General features: G+C 35.3%; 1 protein-coding gene across 4 annotated transcripts in view; it reads right to left on the bottom strand.

Moving 5' to 3' along the window:
• The window catches only part of ADGRB3 (adhesion G protein-coupled receptor B3), a 734277-nt gene that overhangs the window by 380593 nt on the left and 338444 nt on the right, over positions 1-15240 (bottom strand). For all 4 annotated transcript variants that reach the window (XM_045498673.1, XM_045498672.1, XM_045498671.1 and 1 more), the window contains 2 exons: positions 11973-12074; positions 11500-11606 (listed from right to left, as the gene is read on the bottom strand). In XM_045498673.1, coding sequence (XP_045354629.1) covers positions 11500-11606; positions 11973-12074 — 209 coding nt within the window. The remainder of the gene's footprint in view (positions 1-11499; positions 11607-11972; positions 12075-15240) is intronic.

Genomic DNA, 15240 nt, shown 5'->3' with positions numbered 1-15240 from the left:
AATCATCAACTCTCCTGTAGAGCTCTAGTTTGACTTTTCTTTTCTAAACTTCTGGTATCTAAGGATTTCCCCATCTTTCTTTTGAGCCCAGATACAATTCAATATTTGCAAATACATTCTTGCTTATAGTTTATACAGAACTCAGTACGATCTATGAAGTGTTTGTTTGGTCTTCCTACTGTTCCACTAGTGCTGCAGGTTCCTAACACTAATGAGACTGAACTACTCACCATTTCTAAAAGAAAGTCCATGGATCCTGCCTTTGCTCCCTGACTCAGGCTCTTCTATAACTTCAAATGTTCTCCCCAAATCCTTTTGTAAAATTGTTATTTTTCCTTTCTCCTTCCTGAATTCTTTTCAGATAACTGCAATCATGATATGATCTCTGCTTTCAAGCCTCATAGAAGTAATCTTGCTCTATCATATAATATTAGTGTTTGTGTTCTTATCTATTATACCAGACCATAAACACCTAAAGGGCTTGCAGTTTCTTATTCATCTATGTGTCCCCTGTAATTTCTTGCTTATTGCCTGGCACACAAAGGTAACTTCTCAAAGGGCGTGCTAAATTAAATTGAAATTACAGGAGGATTTTCCCTTTTTTAACTATCAACTTCAGTGGTTGACAAGGTAAAAACATGGCAGCTCTGATTATTCAATACAATGGAATATGTAATAATGGGGAACTTCTACATTTCCTGACATAATTATCTTTTAAAAGATATCCAATTAATATAAATAGGCAAAAGATTTCAGAAGTTTTAAATATCTATAGTTATAGTTATATAACTACTACCTTTTAAAACAGAATAACAACAATTGCAACAGTGATAAAGCATTTATTGAAAGACTATTATATGGCAAGCATGGGACAAAGTGTTTTTGCATGAATTACCTCCTTTGAGTTTTAAAATGTTGGAGTGCCATAATTATTCAAATTTTACAGATAAAAGACTATTGACTTAGCGTAGTGAACTGCATCCCCGGGATTGTTTGGCTCTTGAATTGTACTGAGATTTAAGCTCAGGAAGTAGATTTCAGAGTTCCTACTCTTAACTACTACATGCTTAACTCAGGTTTTATATGTGCTTTTGTTAGAAACTGTCAAAATGCTTAAATATTTAAAAATCATTCTCAACCATGTTTAAGGAGACACTAAATCTTTTTCACATGAAAAAGAATATGAGAAGGAAGAGACTTGAAGCAACTTGCCAGACTGTTGAGGTACTGCCAGTTATTTGAGTAGTGGTCATTATTTTGGAATGTAATGTGTAAATGTTCCTAAAGTCACTTACCAATATCTATAAAAGGTTTTGTAAGTAGTGCTATACAAGTGGAGGGAAAAAGTCCACCATGGATAAGTCAAGGATTCTATTTCCCTTGGCCTATATTTTCTAATTCTCTTAATTTTGTCACTGAAGTAGTTCAGAAAGGTTTATAATTTTAATATTTCCTTTAAAAAATATAATTATTAGTAATTTACTCTGCTCACACTGCAGCACTCTATGAGGATCTTTGCTCCAAAGGGCAAGTCTTAAAAGTTTCTGTGTCATTCACATTTAATACTGTTGACAAGATCGACAGTGAAAGGAAAAAAAAAACACTGAAGTCCAAAAATAATTGCTTTTTATAGTTCTTGTTCTTTATATAGACAGATATCGTGAGGGTCATGTTTTAAAGAGTAGGTGTGTTTCTGAAATAACCTTATTCTTTTCACTTTATGCCTCCTACTGCCAGCCACAGTTGTCTCTATTGTGTGAATCTTAAAAAAAGATTTATCGTAGTCACTTTGTGCAAATGACACACTTTAAACATCATATATTTATATATTATTTTCAGCATCAACTCCTACAGTCCATCTGTAAGTTACATTAAAGGTTCTCACAGCTCTAAGTGGCTTCAATTAAAAGATAATTATATGAGAAACTTCTTTTCATAAAACAATAATCTAAATATATGTCTTTGTTTCAGTTCATAACTATCATTTTCTAAGACCAAAGTCATTCATTAGACGATGATATTAAATTATTTATAGATCTATCTCATGAAAAAGAGATCATCCTGTACGGAAAAGAAAGCACACCTTTTGTTCTACTATACCAATGGTTCTTAATTTTCCCTAGACTTAATATAAAAAGCTTAATATAAAAACACAAGCCAGAGTTGTCCTATGGCTAGGAGTTCAAATTTGAAAAGAAGCCTCCTGCCTAAATTATAATATATAATTACATAATTATATGTAACTAAATATATAATATATAATTACATAATATGTGTGTGTGTGTGTGTGTGTGTGTGTGTGTGTATGTGTGTGTGTGTTGCACAGAAGCTGGGATGAAAATACTTTGGCCAAAGGGTATTTGGTATCCCAATTTCTTGCCTTAGGAATTCCTGAAATGAGAGACAGGATGCCATGAATTTCAGGATTCCAATTTATTGTTATTAGAATAAACTAAATCATGAAGAAAACTGATGAAGAAAAGTGAGTTAGGTATACACTATGCTAACTTGTAAATTTCTAAAATAAGAATGAGAGCATAGTAACATTAGCTAACAGTAAAAACAAAACAAAACAAAACTAGAATTAGCTTTAATTGCAGAGTTTTTGGCTAGACTTAGTCAAAAGTACAGTTCCTGAGCAAGAGACATGGGTAGATTGGATTTCTTTTTAAAAAAATTTTTTTTTCAACGTTTATTTATTTTTGGGACAGAGAGAGACAGAGCATGAATGGGGCAGGGGCAGAGAGAGAGGGAAACAGAATCGGAAACAGGCTCCAGGCTCTGAGCCATCAGCCCAGAGCCCGACGCGGGGCTCGAACTCACGGACCGCGAGATCGTGACCTGGCTGAAGTCGGACGCTTAACCGACTGCGCCACCCAGGCGCCCTGGATTTCTTAACAACAAATCTAGAAATTCTTATTATTCTGAGCTAGGGGACAGAACTAGATAGAGCATGTTCTACGAATTCAAAGAAGATAATAATCAACAGACTGGGACCAAAATTTTTCAGGAACCTCCTCAATGAGAGACAGAGCATTACCTAACCTAATATTTCTCTATGGCTTTTTCAATTATATTTCCATCACTTAAATCTCCTAATCCTTGTAATATTGCATCAGTCAGAATGGGATATGTTATGCTGTGATAACAAACAACTTTAAAATATTAGTGCCTAAAAACAGCAAAAAATTATTTCTCACTCACACCACATATGCAACACAGGAACCATGAAGGCTATATTCATCATAGTCATTGAGGGTCTTGGGGTGGTGGAGGTTGAAAGATTTTGCATTGGCAATGACATTCTCAGGCCTGACAGGACAAAGACCACTTCCATACACAACCAATTGATGTATTCTAGTCACAGTTCACACCTAAGTTCAAGGGGTGAAGTAACACAATCCTCCCACGTGCCCAGAAAAGGAAAATTAGGTATCACCTGATATGGTTATGCCTTGTGATGCTATGGAACTGGCTAGCAATCATTTAATTTCTTTGTAGTCACCCACCAAAACATTACTTTCTTTACATTTTACATTTTTACATCATTTTCCATTTAACTTCTTTGCATTCTTCTGCCACTGTGCTCCTTAAACTTTGATGCACATATGAATCACAGAGGGAACTTTTCAAAATGCAGATTCTGATTAACTTGGTCTGGAATAGGGTTTGAGATTCTACACTTCTAACAAGTGCCCAGGTGCTGCTGATACTTTTGGTCTTCAGAAAACATTTTGGCTCTACCAAATGCCTTCTCTGCACCTGCATCCAAGTAGCTCAACTGTGTTGAAGAAACATCACAACTAAACTGACTAGCTAGCTGTACTCTAAGTTCTTTATTTCAAACCTTAGTACAAGACAACCTTTGGCAACCCCTAAACACACCTGCCTCAAACTATTCTCTATTGTCCTGCCTTTCTCATTTCAGAAAATGACTTTACCATCACCCAAATCTGCTCATTCAGCCTTAATAAAGGATGACATCATCTCTCATCTGGATTACTACAGCGGGCTTGACAGCTTCCAATCCTGCTACCCTATAGTCTGCTCTCCATAGAACACCATATAACACTCTTCAATTTTATTGAATCACATCACTCCTTACTGTCAATGGCTTCCCACTGCATTTAGAATAAAAGCCAAACTCCAAGCAAAGGTCTTTAAGGCACAGAATTATTTTTTCCCTATCGACTTCTCCAACTTTATCTCATGACATTCTGTTATTGCTCACTACCTCTGCCCACTAGATCATCTTTCACTTCCTTAAAGACTTCAAAGTTTTTCCAGATGCTAGTCCCTCAAATGGAGTGTACTCTTATTCTCTGGGACATTCATTCTCTCAAGTCTTTAATGCCTAGATTCACCTCATTTTTCAGGCCACAGCTATTTAAAGCTATTAAAATCATTTCCTCATGGAGACCTCTCTGACTTTTTTATCTAAAGCAGTCCCCAAACTTTATTTCCTATGTTGGTAGTTTGTTAATTTCCTTCAACATATCACAATTTGTAATTATCTTATATCTTTTCCTGTCTACTTTACTTGTATTTGTGTATGTCACATTCAAGATGTATCCTCAGGTCCCTGCACTCTGTTGCATATAGTTAAAGGTCAGAAGATATTTGTAGAGTAAGTTAATGGGTAGTTGAATTGATAGATGAATGACTGAATAATAGAGTACACTTTCCTTTATAAGATTTTTCATTTGACAGTAGCCTAATTCTATATAAAGTACATTCTGCTAAATCATCCTATGATGAAGTTTCAAGTCAGTGAATTTCCATGGCCAAAACTGACCCTAACATTTCTTCTCCAAGTCACACTAAATCCATAATCTTGGAGAATCTTAAAAGCCTCCTTGGCTTTTATAGTTATAATCAGTAATATATTGTGAGTTTAAAAAAAATGAAGTAAAGTGTAACTTGAGAAGTATTTCATTATATATCTGTATAACAGACACCCTTAAATTTCCCTAGGAAACACTGTTACGTGTATTTAAGACTTTTTTATAATACAATTGAAATGTATTTGTTTAGTATAGTAATTCCTCTAAAGCTAATGCTTTTGCCCCTAAACTAGAAAAATCCACACAAATTACAAAAATCATACTCTTTAGAGCATCAGAGAGCTATGGATAAAATAACTAAATTTCCAGAAAAAGGAGATCCTTTCTATGGTACCCAACAGTTTTAGTCATTTGAAGGGGGGCAGGCAAGAAGTGAAGGGCAGGTATAATCCTGGAAGAAGACTTCTAGTGACGAAAGAGAAACTAATGTTTTTCAGTTGCCCAGGGCTAGAGAAGTGTACTGGAAAACTGATGGTCCCTAAAAACCTTACTAGAATTTTTCTTCATGAGACATTGGCTGAAGTTTTGAAATATGTAGGAAGCTGAGAAATTAAGATGAAAACTTCTAAAATGCAGAGTGAAATATTCTTCATCCTTGTAAGTATGTATTTAGAAACAAATTTGAAGTTGCTTGGACAGAAATCTGGAACACTGAGCTGGTACCTTTGAAGGAAAGAACTGAATCTTCTACAGTTTCTAAGGGTTGATGGGATAGGCAAAATAGGATCTTTATCCAAAGCCTTTAAGACACACAGTGGAGGAAGGAGGACTAAGCAGAGATAGTTTTACTAAAACAGCAAATCATCCTTAACCCAGCTCAAATCTTGATTGCACTGAATTATCAGCTCCTCACTGTATTTGAATTAACAGAAAAGGGGGAATGCTTTTTGGTGGACATCAACATTGTCTAAAGCCCCTATATGTGTTTTACACAATGTCTGATATGTAACAAAAAATTAGTAGATATGCCAGATGATGTGACTGATAAAATAAGTCCATTCACACATTCTCCAAATATTAGATTTCACTGATAAGTAATTTAAAATGACTGTGGTTAAAGTGTTTAAGACAACAGAGGAGAAAAAAAGGACAAAATAGACTTTGATGGAAAATTCTAAAAGACTTGAAATATTAAAAAACAAGACAAAACAAAGAAACAAACAAAGACAATTTAAAAAATATATATTCTAATCCAGAAGTTAGTGAATTCTCGCCTGTGGGCCAAATCCAGCCCACTTCCCAGTTTCATATAAAAACTTACTGGAACATTGTCATGTTTACTTACTGTCTATGACTGTTCTTGTGTTAATCATCAGAGTTGAATAGTTAGAACAGATGCCATATGGGATGTAAAGTCTAAGATATTCATTATCTTCTCCTTGAAATATACTGTCAACTTTGAGATATGAATTTCTTAGAACATCAATATTTAGTTAACATATTACTTCTATTTTTTTCCCCCATCAGATCCTTTAGGGTAGATAGCATTCAATAAATGTGAATTATTACCATTTGCTGAACACTCAGTGAACTCATAATTTTATTCAGGACCACCTGTTAAATACTGCAAAATTACGAGGTTGAACTGAGATCCTGAGTTCTCTCTGCCTTTGTCCCTCTTAGTCTCTTTCCCTCTCTGACTCTACCCTTTCCCCTCAAGTTTCCCCTAAAGAAAGATATGTCTATTTTTATCTCCCTGTCTTAATACACCACCCATAAAAGTAGACAAAAACAGGAGAAACAAAGTCTTAATATCAGGATTCAAACTCCCTGACAGCCCTTTCCACAGTCAACTTTTCAATGACTTAGATTATTAATCTTACTTCCATATTTGTTTTTTTTCAAATTTTTTAATGTTTATTAATTTTTGATAAAGAGAGAGAGAGAGAGAGAGAGAGAGAGAGAGAGAGAGAGAGAAGGAGCAGGAGAGGAGCAGAGAGAGAGAGGGAAACACAGAATCCAAAGCAGGCTCCAGGCTCTGAGCTGTCAGCACAGAGCCCGACGTGGGCTTTAACTTCCAAACTGTGAAATCATGACTTGAGCTGAAGTCAGATGCTTAACAGGCTGAGCCACCCAGGTACTCCTATTTGTGTGTTAAATGAAGGTTTGAAAAATAGAAACAGAGGTGTTAAGGTACAATGACTTAAAAGGTAACATTTATACCCAATTCTACATATGTCCATATGGAAGGACTTCTATTAGAGTAATATCTATCTTTGATCTTTTTCTATCCCATCACTCACTCCTCTCCAGGCAAAGAGTAATGACATATACTGGATGAATTTAAGAAAAGGCATTGGTATGCGTGGTTTAACTTTTGCTTTAGAATTCTCTACATGCAGAGAGTATATATCCTACTAGTTCTGTCACTTCAAGCATAGGAGTGTGTGTGTGTGCGCGTGCCTGTGTGAGCATGTATTTGTATGTGTGTAAAAGAGACAGAGGGAGGGAGAGAATTAAAAAGAGAGAGATGACTGAGGTAGGAAGAAGTTGTCTGTGATTGCCCAGGTGTACTAGATACAGGGTGATCTATTTCATACAGGGAGAGGCTGGCCTTCTTTGCCCACAATATTCATCCTTCTTCTTGAAAGAGCTTTATGAGTAACAAGAAAATGTTTTCTCAATTTGCCTGACTCCTGTGCCCATTTCTCAACAGGTTGTAAAATTATTTCTACTTTTTTTGGTACAAAATTCAGAAAATATCCCAGAATATGAATGGAAATATTAACAAGTGAGAAAATATCAAAATTTCAAGAATCCTACTACGCTTTATTCTTCTCTCCTCAATTTTTAAAAATTGTGTGCATTTGTTTGTGGTTTGTATTTTAATAAATAACAGTTGGATCATGTTTAATTTTAGAGCTTATAAGGTTTCAAACAAATTCATGACTATTAGCTTATTGAAATTCTGCAATGGCCAAATAATTTCATAAAATAATGTCATCAATCACTCCACATTTCTAGATATTTTGGGGCTAGGAAAATTGCACATGAGGGATAATACTTATTAATTTCATGTGGTTAAAATTCATGAACATTAAGCCTGGTGTATCACCTGAGAACCCTCCAGCTGCCAGTATGCTCCCACTGATTAGAAAAGTGGCAGAGACATTCTTTATAAGTGTCTATGGAATATCTAATATATGCTTAGTATATGCTAGTGTATGCTTAGTACTGTGTTAGTCACTAGAGAAACAAAGATTAAAAAAAAAACTCACATGGCCTCTGTCCTCAAAGAGTTCAAACTAAATGTTCAACGTGATGGATTAGTGATTTTATATATCAAACTGTTTAACCAACCCATTCTGTCTACCTCCACTGGCTTATAATTATGAGAGTTCATAGAAAAACTCATCTAATGTTTATTAATGATAAAAAGTCATTACAAACTTGGTTTATCACTGTAATTTTGCAAAATGGGTATTTAAAATATTGTAATCTATGTGGGTATGTACATGTATTGTAATCCATATGTAAAAGAGTTGGAAAACGGAGATCTACCTATTTAAAATAATTCTCCATAGTAGGTAACAATTAACATTTTAATGAGCTTTCCAATTATAGAGGGGGCAAAGAATGAAATCCTTCAAAGAAAACAGAACAATTACATTGTGAAATAATAAATTCTACTAAAGGAGAAGATGCAGAGTCTTCAAAGTGATTTTAGAATCTGTGGGAATCAGAACTGTTCTATATCACAAGCACTATCTAGCTTTGCTACTCAGACAAAGCATGGGAAGCAATAGGAATAAGAGTATGAAGGGAAGTTGGTTTCATTTCCACCTCCAATTGACTTTTTAGAGTACACATGATGAATTTGATGGGTTAGGTAAGCATTACTTCAGGCACAGATTGGTCCTATACTTCCCTAAACATGTAAAGGAAAAGATCATGATCCGTAGGCAAATACTAGATGTGTGTATATATATGCATGTGTCAGTGTGTGTATATTTTTGTATAGGTATATAAACATAATTCATGTGCAAAAATCCATGTGACATCAATTTTATACTCCCATCCCTCTATTAATCTATCTACCTATCTATTCCTCCATCTGTATTATTTTTCCACATGTGTAGTTCACATTAATAATAGGTTGAGTTATAAAATTTTACTTTTTTTTTAAACAATTTTTTTTAATGTTCTTTATGTTTGAGAGACAGGGTGTGAGCAGGAGTGGGACAGAGAGAGGGAGACACAGAATCTGAAGCAGGCTCCAGGCTCTGAGCTGTTAGCACAGAGCCCGATGCCTGGGCTCGAACTCACAGATTGTGAGATCATGACCTGAGCCTAACTCAGACACTTAACCCAGGTGCCCCTTAAAATTTTACTCTTATTGAGATAATATTTTAACTCAATGTATATTCTGTACATGTAGATATTAATACCTCATGGTTACAAAGTTCTTTTACAATTCATAAGATTTAATATGTATAGTATGTCTTCTGCTCTCCCTTGAAACTTCCAGAGATGTTAAAATGATGCTACCAACTTCTTTTTGCAAAGCCAAGATTTGAGATTACATGACTTTTCCAAAAACACACCACCCAAAAATTATGTCTTCAGTACCAGAATCTAAGGGCAGATGATTTCAAATCAAAAGCTCAGGAGGTGGCATGGCCTCCAGAAAAGAGGTTAAGCTTTGGAACAACTGTAGCTGGACACAACTTTCACTCTTTGCCTCGTAAAACTGGATTGTTCCCTTGTAGATTTTCAGTACTTTGTATGCAAACCGAGGCAGGGATATTCACCTTGCAGATTCTTGTGAGCACTGGAGTTGGTTTATCAAAGTGTCCAGGCTGAGTGTCTGGTACTTTGTAGGAGCTGAGTACACTGAGATTGCTTTTTATTCTATAATATCACGCATCTGATTTATGTATGCAAGTCAACCAAGGCATATACAACTGGTTGTGAAATTATTGACTGAATGATTTCTATGGAATTCACAGTTCAAGATCAATTCTTGTATTTCACACAGTGTTTCTGTTTCTCTCCATTATCAGATGAAATGCAAACTCATTAAATATTAGTATACAAAACACTGAATTTAGGAAGTAAAAATTTTCTGCAAAAAAGTGATATTACTTATTAACAAATTCATAAGGATTGACTTATGATTTATTTAATCCCTGCAATTACTCCCATTCATTACTATGGATTAACAAGAATTGATTGTGGATATTATTAAGATTAAGTAAACAAAATCAAATGTCTAAAATTAGGGAAAAATAAAATTCATTAAAATTAAATTCATAAGGAAATTTTTGGTTAATCTTTTTTTTTAATGTTTACTTATTTATTTTTGAGAGAGAGAGAGAGAGAGTAAGCAGTGAAGGGGGTAGTGGGCGGAGAGAGCGGGAAAGAGAGAATCCCAGATAGGGTCTGCACTGTCAGCACAGGGTCGGATGCGGGGTTCAGTCCCACAAACTGTGAGATCATGAGCTGAACTGAAATATATATTTTAAAATCTAGGTATTTGTATGTAACCAGCATATATTGACATGTATGTCAGTACTTGTATGTAACTCTCCTATCTATATCTATATCTATAGATATGACAGGAAGATAGATAGATAGATAGATAGATAGATAGATAAACAGATAACAGGAATAAGGCTCTAAATGGTAAATAATCATCAATTCAATTACTACTACCGATTTGGTAAGTAAACATATTAGTATTTCGTTTTCAGATTTTTTTATGTGATTTTTTTTGTTTTTTTGAGAACTAAACACATTTACTTCATCAATAGGAGTTATTATTGCATGAACCGAACTTCCATCCACAAGCAAGAATCTTCTTTAGATTTTTTAAAAAAGAATTATGCATAGTTTTGAGTGACAGTAAAAAAAATGAAAGAAAACATAAGCACAACAAAACTTGAAAGTTCTTAACTAAATATCATCCCTGTCAATGTCCAACTTTCCAGCTGGCTCATGATCATATTTGTTCTAAACTCCACAATGTTTATTCATTGATAGAGTTCCTCTTGATTGTCAGGATGAAATGACAACAGTCTCCAATAATGACAATGGCTTGCACTTCTAAAACACCAAGCAAAATTTAACTGTGCTCAAAATATTCATACATCATAGTTTGTGAGAAATTCAGTGATGTGTGGGAACAGAGGGGCAATTTTTGAAAAATTTGGTCCACTTAATCTTTTGCAAGTAATTAATTTTCTCTGGTGCAGTAACACTATCATTTTTTCAATGTCTTACTGTCAAAATGTAGTGAGAAATTTGATACCTAAATGAACAGCTTATCATTTCCCGACTACTAAGAAATATAATTTAGAAATAAACAGTATTTTGCAATGTCTTAGATATGATTTAACACAGACTTGTGCTAATTTTAACATACAGTTTAATTCTTCCAGGTGAAACTGAATAACGAATTTTGTTCAGGCCTTGTCCCCATTAGACAAGGAATTCCTTCATGTAAATAGCAGGATCCCCAAAAACCCAAACCCTAGGAACAAAACAGTTTAGCAGTGACTTATAAAAATGAGCTTTCTGTCACATCACTTTTTCCTTCAGGCATTTTTTCAGAGATTTTGGCTGATTTGATTATAAAGCAGAAGGTTAAATTCTCACACAGTGATCATTAGGAAAAAATAAACAGAGCAAGTACTAAAGCTGGCTTTGCACCTACTGAATGCTGCAAGTGTCTGTACTCATTGGATATGCATCTTGCAAAGCTCGGCTGTTCCCAGAAGGCCACTCCATGAAGACTGAGAGAGCAGCGTCTGCTAGTGGTGCCTGTGCGTCACAAAGAACAGAGAGAAGCTTTATAACAGAGATGCTAGAAGGCATCACATAATTGGGAGGCAGGCTGAAGAATTGGGTTTGTACGTTTTCTTGCTTAGGAAACATGCATATGAAAATGTTACGCTGATTATCTTTAAAGTGCATGTTAATGCCACTGAGAAACCATTGCACCAGCAATAATTTCTAGGTCTCTTCATTGGCTCCATTTATGAAGCACTTTACTAAGATTGTTTCATTGCTTATTGCACAGATTTATTTATGGATATAGGACAAAAGCATGACTTCATACGCAAACATAGCATGCTGTTCTTAGAGGGCAATCATCATTTGGATTTGGGTGGGTCATTCGTACTTTACCTGTGGCATTCAGTGGGCACTGATTGAATGCCAAGTCGCCTGCCGGGGTCCTTTTCCACACCATCGACATCAGGTAATCCTCTGGGCATATTTCATAAGGTGCTGCAATTTAAAACAGACAGAACTGAATGCCAGCAGTGTTTTTTTTTTCCTAAATATTGGCAATAAACAGTCCTCAAATGCATCTCTCTATCTGCAGAGTTCTTTCATTTTCCTTAAAGTATATCATTTACTGAAATGTTAGCAGTGTCTTCATAAAGAAAAAAACCACCAGGTTTCATTTCATTATGTACAAAATCTTCACAAAAATGTGCTTTCTTTTGAAGGTGCTTACTGTTCAGACTTTTTAAAAAGTCGTTTGAATTTGCTTATAAATTGAACATTACATTCAAACACATAAATCAAAAATCTTTCCAATATTCATGATGTTTTGAAATGTTGTGAAATAAAATGATTTCCAATAAACTGAAAGCCATATTAGAATTACTAACTCTAAGTGTTAAGAGGAAATAAACATACAGGGCAAAAATATATAACTTTTTATTCTTCATACAAGGGCAATAATGTCAATCATACTACATCATGTAAAAATAAACTGATTTGATCTTTTGGCCTTATAATTTTCAAACACTGAATTGAATCACTGAGATGAGAAACTCAAAAGGTATTTCAAGAATAACAGATGTATACCAGAAATAATTTAATAGAAAGCCAAAGGATTTGTGAAGTCTATCTGTACTGTGTTTTGTATTAAACCTCACATCGTGCTCCTAAAAAGAACATACTAGTCCTTTCTCTAGACACACCTACTATTGTGCTTTTCACACAGCACTGCCGTTTATATTATATTTTCACATATTTGTGTTCACTGTTTTCCTGGGATCTTGTTGTCTTCTCATCTCTGTATGTTGTACCTAATAATTTGGCACACAGAAGTTGCTCCAAATTGAATAAATAAATGAATCAATATATGATTATATAAATACCTTTAATAAATAAGGACCAAAAATAATAAGTACCTAATATATTCATGAGTGTCACTTCCTGGGAGAAATGTCTTCCTTTGAGGACAATATACTATTTAATCCATGCTAATCATAATCTACTGATCCCGATTCTACTTCAGAATTTATGAGCTTATTAGGATACATTATAATTATTAGTGGGGAAGAATACAATTTGAGACTTTTTGATCTTGAAACAATGCTTTCTTTATCTGGCCTTTAGCAGGGCCAGAAACTTCTGCTCTTCCTGGGGTGGGGATTGGACAAAATGGACAAAGTGGTTCCCAGCTTGCTAACCTCCGTGATCAGTGTGGAAGTGGGTGGTTGCATGTGCTTGGCTGGTGGTAATGGCTGCTTCCCTTAATTTATTTTTCTGTTACTTCTATTCTTGCAGTATTGGAGGAGGGAGCCCTTGTAGGGGGCTGTCCCTATTTCCACCTGAGTTATACCATGTTTTTGTGACATTTTTAAAAATTTTATTATTTTATGTTTTTGATTTATGGTGACTCCACCTGTATTCATCACCACCACTCCCAAGCCAGACTCTGGCAAATCCTGTTCTTGGATCCTAGGAAAGTGCCAGGCTAGCCTCAGCCCCCCTGCCTCCAGTGGAGCTGGAGGGAACAATTTCAGGAGTGTGGAGTGACGGGCTGGTGGACAGGCTAACATTGGTGCCTGCAGGGTCTCGCAGGCAGCCACAGAAGGGTTTAACAAAAGATCATGATTCAATTTTTAATTTTAAGAAGATCAGTTTGCTTTCCCTGGGTAAAAGAGATGGGAGAGCAGTAGGTGGGACAAGACAACTGAAGAGGCTAATGCAGTGCTTCAGCATTGAAGTGACAGTAGCTTTAGGTAGGATGTTTGGACTAAAGATGAAGAAAAGGTGGATACAAGATAAATTTAGAAAGTAGTATACAAAATTATGGGGGAATGAGGGACTAAGGAGTTAAGGATGATGCCTGCTTTCTGAGCTAAAGAACTGGATATTAAGTGGAACTATTTATTCCCTAGTATCTTCTACCTTTAATCCAATTTTCATGCCACATTAACAAAGTAATCTCCAAAATGAAGCTTAATCCCATAATTTGCTGCTTAAAACCTTTCCATGGTTCTCCAGTACTGACAGGATAAAGATAACTATGCTTTCTGTGATAAAAAAAAAAAAAAAAAAAAAAAAAAAAAAAAAAAAAAAAAAAACAACCCTTCTAGCAAGCTCTAAGTTAGCATTTCAGTTATCGTTCATATTTATTCTCCTATGTATCAGCCACACAGAATTAACCGTCATCTTCCAAATATTCTACACCAGGTCACATTCTCTTGTGTTTCTGTAAGTGTCAACCAAAACTACTACAGAAATATGAAAAAGAGGAAAATCATAATAAATGTTAAAACTGACAAATTACATCATACATAGTTTATTACATAACTGAATTCTGTGTAAAACAACTAGTCTATTTTTAATAAAGATATAGCAGTAATTAGTCTAATAATACCATTACACTTAATTGCTACTTTTTGTTCCATCTATACACCCAACTTCTGTTCATTATCTTCCTCATTAACTCTTCATTTGTAACCTTTCATTTTCACTTCACTTGTACTTTTTTTCTGTTTTTCAATGTTTTGAACTCCAATTTTCTTTAGTTCCATTGATGAAATGTGAAATACATTTCATAAAATGGGGTGCGATAGCATTCAGGCTTTCTTTCTGATTTAATCTTGACACAAACCAATGAAGAAGCAATCTGCACCCTAGACTTCTTCATCCCCCTGTTGTGGTTTCAGAAAGCTTTTCTTTTCTATTGTTTCTTTTCTATTGTTATTCTGCCAAAAATTAGCCTCCTTCCCTTAGCCCTTCCCCCACGGTCTTCTGTGTGGTCAGAAACTCTGGTAATTGCAAGCGTTAACCACTAGATGGCAGGGGTGGGCCAATAGGGTGAAATGTTTACTGAACTCGCAGCTGAAACCGAAGAGGTTCAAAATTAAGGTGGGCAGAAGTAGTAACTGTCAGCTGGGGAATATGGGTCAGCGATTCATTTTTTTTTTAAAGGTATAATACTTGGGAAAAATAAAATTTCTTCTCTCCCAGGAAATACGACGTTTAGTGATAAAACAAGCCTCAGCTACAAGGCTCTTCAGTCTAGCCTCTTACCTCAGCTCACACCCTCTCCACCTTCAGCCCCCCACCCCCCTCAGCTACACTGACCCCTTTGATGCTTCCTTCTCCAGTACTCCAGGAAGGCTCCCACCTCAGAGCTTGTACA

This window comes from Leopardus geoffroyi, chromosome B2, assembly GCF_018350155.1.
Source record: "Leopardus geoffroyi isolate Oge1 chromosome B2, O.geoffroyi_Oge1_pat1.0, whole genome shotgun sequence".
NCBI lineage: Eukaryota > Metazoa > Chordata > Mammalia > Carnivora > Felidae > Leopardus > Leopardus geoffroyi.
Note: the sequence above shows the minus strand (reverse complement) of the source record. Positions and strands in the feature narration are given on the sequence as shown.